Genomic DNA, 6,720 nt, shown 5'->3' on the forward strand with positions numbered 1-6,720 from the left:
TTTCGTAGACTTGGATTTGTCTTATCACCGTACCCTGCTTTCCCCTCGCCCTTCACACCTGTGCTATCACCAATGGCAGCCACCTTGTCATTTTAAAACCAGCAGAGCTTCACCCCCGCCCCGCCTTTTCCTTCACTGGAGCCAAATTGTGAAAGACTCTGAGGCCTGCCAGACCAACGAGGCAAAGCTCCTGTGCTGGCTAGCTGGCTCAGGGATGGTGGACGTCCTCCTTTCCCTGGGGGCCCACTTCCCTCTTTCCATCGGGGGGGGGGGGGGGGGGGCTCGGGTGTTGGGGGTGAGAGAGGAGAGTCGCAGCGGCAGCAGTCCTATTACTGGCCCCACAGCGGGGAACCAGCGCCAGCTATCGATTTGTGTGGCCCTTAGACTTCATTTAGAGGAGGCTTGAATCCGCCCCTCTTGTGGCTTGAGAGGCCTTTTCACTGACGGCTCTTCCCAGCGCAGCCGAACCTCCACCTCCGCTTTGGCAGAAGCAATAAGACTAGTTTGCTTGAAATAGGTTTCTTGACGATTATGCCTTTTCCTAGAAGGTTTCGTAGGTAAGTTAGAATTTCACCAGATAAACGAGGTCAGCCCCAGACCCGTTTCTTGGAATTTTATATTGGACAATATTTATACTATACCAGCCTAATCTGCAGTTTTTAGATGTGTTGGTTAAAACAGATTTTTTTTAAAGCAGTAAGTTTATAGAAAAATTTGTTCCATTTAATGGAAGGCCGGGATGTCACCCCCTGGGCCATGTTACATTCCCAGCCACCTTCTCCTCTGGTCCTAAAATCTTAGGTTCAGAGGCGTAGTGCAGAAAGGGCACCGTGTGCAAGCCTCATCGAGCCACGGGACGAGTAGACCTACCCTGGTTAGCACACGTGTCCCCACGCAGCAATAACAGCAGCCTCGTCCAGGCTGGGATCTTACTGATACAGTAAGTAGGTGACTCCCTCCAGGGTAGTTCCCTAATAGTTAGTTGTCTGGAATCCTGAACGTGGCTTGTAGGCACCAAGCCTCATCATGTACTCCCGATGGCTTGGATCTGTGTGTTCAGCCTTTGTTCAGCCCAATAAACTTTGAGTAGATGACCTCGGTTACTGTGTGTTTTTTCAGTTTTGCTGTGTTTTTAAGAAACAGTCTCCTCTGAACCCATTAAAGCATGAGCTCGCTCTCATTTTGATGCCTGTTACTCTCTAGCAGAGGAGGAGTCCTAGGTCTACCCCAATGCCCAAGTGCCACAGCCATCAAAAATACCTGAGAATCTGTGTGCATGCGAGGTGGGGGTGGGGGGTTGTGACTCCATCCAAGTTGCTCAGCACACACACAGCCTTTCAATTCACAGTGCTTTCTTCAGACTGTAGGGTACAGAACACCTACGGCAGGCTCCTTCTCCTCCACACGGGAAAACAGACTAGAAATCGCATTCCCAGGGTGACCAAGAGAGGCTGGGATTTGGGACTTCAGTATTTGAGTTTCTAGATGCAGCTCTAGCCAGAAAGCCAACTTCTGGTCGAGAAATACGGGGTCACCGCAGAAGGAATCCATTGGGACACACATAAGACCAGACATTGGGACCCCACGCCGCCCCAGGCAGCATTATGGGTGCTGGGTGGCCTGGCAGTCATTCCAAAGCCCTGCCACGGGGGACACACGGTGTGTGTATGCAGGGAGGGGCCGAGAGGGCCAGGTGCGGGGTGCAGCTGTCCACACAAACCACAGAAACCAGAGGCCAGCTGTGCTGACGGCACCGCACATGGAGCGGAACGGGCGAGCCCCAGGCCGCAGCTGCCCTCTGCGCTTGTGCCCCGTGCCCCACCCTTGCACCCTGTGCCCCACCCTTGCAAAATGTTTGCGCACCTGGGAGTTGTCCTGTGCGGGTCAGATGGTGTGGCCGAGCCTCATAAAGATAAATACTTGGGTCCCAGCTGCCCATCCAGCGTGGGCCAGCTCTGTGGTGGAGGGACGGCCCCCCCCGCTGGCCATAAGGTATGTGGGCAGAGCAGGAGCAGGCGCCCCTTCCTCCGAGCAAGGAGACCCCGTGGGCACCTCTGCCCACACCCGCTTCTCAGCTGCTAATGCTTTCTGCCCTCACCCCTCACAACTGAGGCTGCTAACACGTTCCTTCATGGGCTCGCTCTCAGGCCACTTAACAGAAGGGGCCTCCCCCAGGACGTGCCAAGTCAACACTCGAAAGGGGGCCCCAGGGAAACCTGGGTGGCTCAGCAGTTAAGCATCTGCCTTTGGCTCAGGTTGTGACCCCGGGGTCCTGGGATCGAGTCCCACATCGGGCTCCCTGCAGGGAGCTTCTCCTTCTGCCTGTGTCTCTGCCTCTCTCTGTGTCTCTCATGAATAAATAAAATCTTTTGAAAGAGAGAAAGAGAAAAAAGAAAGGAAAAGAAAAAATAAAGAGGGCCCCCTGGGGGAAACAGAGGCACAGGATCCCACACGGTCACTTGGGTCCCCAGACCTGTGGGGCAGAACCAAGACTTAGAGCCCACTTTTAGGACCTTCCAGCGGAGGTGGTTCGGCCAAGCCAGCTAGTGGGTTCTGAGTGGGTTTTGCTTCTGTTTGACCTTCTCCTTCCTGGTAGGCAGGCACAGCAGCGGCCGAGAGCAGGGTCCCAGCCCTGGCGCGCTCGGCATCCCGCACCCTGCGCTGGAGCACCTTCTTCCTCTCTCCTCTCTTCCCCACAGAGTGCAGAAGGAGCAGCTGGCGGCTATCTTCAAGCTCATGAAGGAGAACAAGGAGACGTTTGGGGAGATGTCCGACGGCGACGTGCAGGAGCAGCTCCGGCTGTACGACATGTAGGCCACCTGGCCCGCGAGGCCCTGTCCCTTGCAGGCCCGCTGCAGCGGGCCGTCCCTCCGCCTACGTAGCCGTAGAGGCGTATCACACACAGATTGCGCGGTTCCCACAATTTAGGCCTCATTTTACAGGAATCGGGATCGTTGTCTTCAGAGTTCGACTTGTTTGCTAAGAGAATGCTCCCCTGCTGCTCGCGCCCATGCAGTTACGGAAGCTTCCAGAAAGCCTTCTGAGGCAGATTAAGGGCGCGGCGTTGTTAGACTGGACACCCAGGCAGCAGGACCCATTGCCCGTCTCCCCCATAGCACCCCTGAATCCTATCCACACCAAGTGCCCGGTGGGGGTGGGGGTGGGGACCATGCCAGGGGCACCCAGCTGCTGCCTGGGCCGGCTCTGAGCGTCCTTTTAGCAAAAACTCTAACTCAACACCCACCTTCCATGCTGGAACAGATCAGTGTTCTCAGAGTTGAGACCCCCCCGAGAGCTTCTCCCATTTAAGCGTGAGACTTCCTTCACCCACAAGGAAGGCAGGCTCATTTGAGTTATTGTGCACCCAGAACGACGCTCGCTGCTAGAGAGCAGTCAAGGCTGCGACATGGTGCCCACCCTTAGGGGGACTACGGTCACCCAGAGAAAACGCGCATATGCGCACGGAGGGAGCATCTCCCCAGACAGGGTGCAGTCAAACCCCAAGGTGACCTGACGAGACAGTGTCTGGGAGGCCTTCGGGGGTCAGTCCCCTCCCAGGGGTCAGCCAGCATGGGATGATGCAAATGCAGCAGCTCCCTGGGCTGCACGGGCCCTGGTTTCTGTTCACCCCATTAGCAGGGAAACTCATAGCATGCAGAGTTGGGGCGGGGGCGTCTGCTAAAGAGAGGACCTATGAAGTTCTTACCAATATTTTGTATTTGCTGAAATAAAGCTAAGTCAACACAATGAACTCAAAGAAGCCGTGGCGTTTTGCGCACCTCACATTAGTGATGGCAGGGGTGGAGTTACTCTCCCTCCATCCTCCTGCTCGCTACTAGAATTCTCCTCGGGGACCTCCCGTCTGTTGCTAGAATTCCTTTTTGCTTCCTTGTCCACAGTCCCCACAGGAGGAGGGTCTGCTCTCTGTTCTGTCCAAGTGTCGGTGGTTCTTTCTTTTTAAAAAAATTATGTCACTGTTTTTTTTTTTAATTATGATTTTGGAGTTCTTTGCTCCCTTTGTCACCCCCCCCAGGGGCCCCTTCTACATCATTTCATCTCCCCTCCCTCTGAATGTGGGCTGCGAGCAAGGCCGCCTCCCCCAGGGCCACCCTGCCCATCGCATCGCCCTGCTGCCATTTTATCGGCCTTCTTCTTCTCCTGCCTGGATCCTTCTTCTCTGATTACACCAAACAGGAAGGACTTGTGGGTACTGGAGTCAAAATTCCTATGGCCATGGGATGTAAACTCAAGGAACTATTGTAACCTTGGATCAGCTAAGATGTTCCAATGACACATTCCAACTTAAGCCGGAGGGGAGCTGGGTCACGGAGGAGTCCAAAGGCAGAACGGGCCCCAGCTTGCAGTTCCCGGGGCTCGGTCTTCCTCCCGTTGTGGCCTTTTGTGGCCCACTGGCTCTCCTCGTGCTTGCAAGATGGCTGCAGGAATCTGGGGGTCACATCCAGGTGCAGGAAAACGAACTGGCTCTGGCTTGTGTCTCTAGGAGTTAGGGAACAGGTGCACCTGCGGCCCCCCTCCCCCACCTCCCTTCAGGTCCCAGTTGGCCAGAATATGCCATGTGTTCACGCCTCAACCGATCCTCAGCAAGGCCGGCCATGGCTGGCTGGGATTCAGGCAGTGTCCCCTGAACACAGGAGCAGAGAACTGGGCCCCATCGGGAGTTTGTGAGGAAGGGATGGGGGACGTGGTTATGGGCAGATGCCAGGACCACTGTGTCACCTGGTGGGGACTTGGGAGCCCCTGAAGCATGCTGCAAACACCACCCTGCACACCTCCCGGGCAGCGGTTGTTGCCCAGGCTCCATGTTGGGCCTCTGATGCTTCGGGGAAGCATCTCCTGCTGGCTGGGGCTGTGGGCTGCTCTGATGCCATCTCCAGATAGGCGCCCACTCGTGTTTATACCACCCGTCACCCCATCTGCCTCCCCGGGGCACCCTCGAGTCCATCTGTGGTCCAGAGAGTCCTCTCAGAACCCGCTTCAAATTGACGCGCGGGGACACCTGGGTGGCTCAGCAGGTTGGGCGTCTGCCTTCGGCCCAGGGCGTGACCCCAGGGTCCCGGGATCGAGTCCCACGTCGGGCTCCCTGCGTGGAGCCTGCCTCTCCCTCCGCCTGTGTCTCTGCCTCTCTCCGTGTCTCTCATGAATAAATCAATAAAATTTCTTTTTTTTTTTTTTTTTAACTGACGCCCGCGTGTCCCATCAGATACCAGTATGCTCCGGCGCAGGAGGATCCAAGCGCCCTGGGACAAAAACGTACCTGCAGATTCAGGACCCATTCCTAGAAGCCTCCTGGAGCCCCCGGGGTCGATGGCAAGGGCAGGACACACGACCACGAGGGGACACCCCACCCTGCAAGCCGAACCCCAGAGCGGCCCTGGGCGGAAGAAAGCGGCCTTGGTACCATGAGGGCCGCTAAGGCGCGGGCACTGAGGGGAGGACGCTCCCCGGCCCACGGAGGGGGACTTCCGGGCGGCCAGGGCGCTCGCGGCCTCATCCCCTTCTCGCGTTAACAAGCTCCCCTTTGACAGACTCCGAGGCTCCTCGCCCCCAGGCCCGACGGCCGCCCCCTGCGACGCGCGGCGCAACCCCCGACGGCGCGGCCTTCCGGCTCCCCGGCGCCCGCCCCGTCCCGACGCGGGAAGCCCCGGATGTCCGGCCGCGCTTCCCAGGTGATTGACAAGCGCATTTGCCCAATGACAAGGGCGGGAGGGATCGCCCCGCCCACACCTCGCCGCGGGGGCTGCCGGGTACCCCCGCCCCGCCCCCGCCCCCGCAGGCCGCCAGCAGCTCGCGTCGGGGCGTCGGTGTCTGCACCTCGGAGCTCGCCCCGCGGGGTGCCGCCTGGCGAGCTGCACGGCCCAGGCCCGGGAGCCCCGCGCAGCCCCCGAGCAGTGCACCCGGCTCGACCCCCGCGTAGGGCCGCCGCCCCCAGGAGCCCACCGACCGTCTCCAGCACTCCCCGGCCCGCCCTCCCGCCCTGCAGCTGAGCCCCACACGAACACACCTTGTTCTTCACATTCCCGGTTACACCCGGGCCCAAGGCGAAATCCAGCTGAGCCCTCCGATTGCACGGCTGCCCGCGCCCCTGTCCCCCCCACCCCCCGAGGGTGCCCTTGGTGTCACGCTGACCTTCAAGGTGGTGCAAGGTGAAATGAGACACCTTCCCCACCTTCCCCACCTTCCCCACCTGTGCTTCCCCTTGTTATGCCCCAGGCAGCTCAGCGGGATTTCCTAAAGCACCGCTGAGTAAGTGCAATCAAGGAGGACTCACACTTGATTGAGTTCCGCACCCTAGCAGGCCCCCCCTCCACCCACACACACCCCAGCCTGGAATCTTGGGGCCTGCCCGAGGCCTGGTCCCCTACATAGGAGAGAGGGCCATGCCTAGGACCAGGCTGGGTCGTTAGGGCTTACTGAACTGTCAAGCCTGCACTCAGGGTTTGTTTTTTTTTTTTGCAAATCTCATCTTTCTCACTTCTGTAATGACTTTAATTACTTTTTGCTGAGCTCTCCAAAAGGGGACAGGTTGTATTGACAGGCTGTCAGTCCTTTAGCTCCTTCAAAGGGTTCTCGGATTCACATCAAACTCTGTTGGGGGGTGTCTTTGCTTGTCTCGTAATCAGCTTCAGTGACACTGCCAGTTAATTTTCGGGACAGGAGGCAGCTGGCAAGGGGAATAAAATTAAGGAAATTGTTCTCAGA

General features: G+C 57.9%; 1 protein-coding gene and 1 long non-coding RNA gene across 2 annotated transcripts in view; one reads left to right on the plus strand and one right to left on the minus strand.

Moving 5' to 3' along the window:
* MXRA7 (matrix remodeling associated 7) overlaps nt 1-3,751 on the plus strand; it is a 26,747-nt gene extending 22,996 nt beyond the window's left edge. Inside the window, exon 4 of the mRNA XM_072746656.1 lies at nt 2,700-3,751. Within this exon, the coding sequence (XP_072602757.1) occupies nt 2,700-2,814 (115 nt within the window). The 3' untranslated portion in view covers nt 2,815-3,751. The remainder of the gene's footprint in view (nt 1-2,699) is intronic.
* Nucleotides 1-5,601, minus strand: part of LOC140597681 (uncharacterized) — a 12,209-nt gene extending 6,608 nt beyond the window's left edge. Inside the window, exon 1 of the long non-coding RNA XR_011999522.1 lies at nt 5,276-5,601. This is a non-coding gene — a long non-coding RNA (uncharacterized lncRNA). The remainder of the gene's footprint in view (nt 1-5,275) is intronic.
* Between the last annotated feature and the right edge of the window lie 1,119 nt (nt 5,602-6,720).

This window comes from Vulpes vulpes, chromosome 2 (assembly GCF_048418805.1).
Source record: "Vulpes vulpes isolate BD-2025 chromosome 2, VulVul3, whole genome shotgun sequence".
NCBI lineage: Eukaryota > Metazoa > Chordata > Mammalia > Carnivora > Canidae > Vulpes > Vulpes vulpes.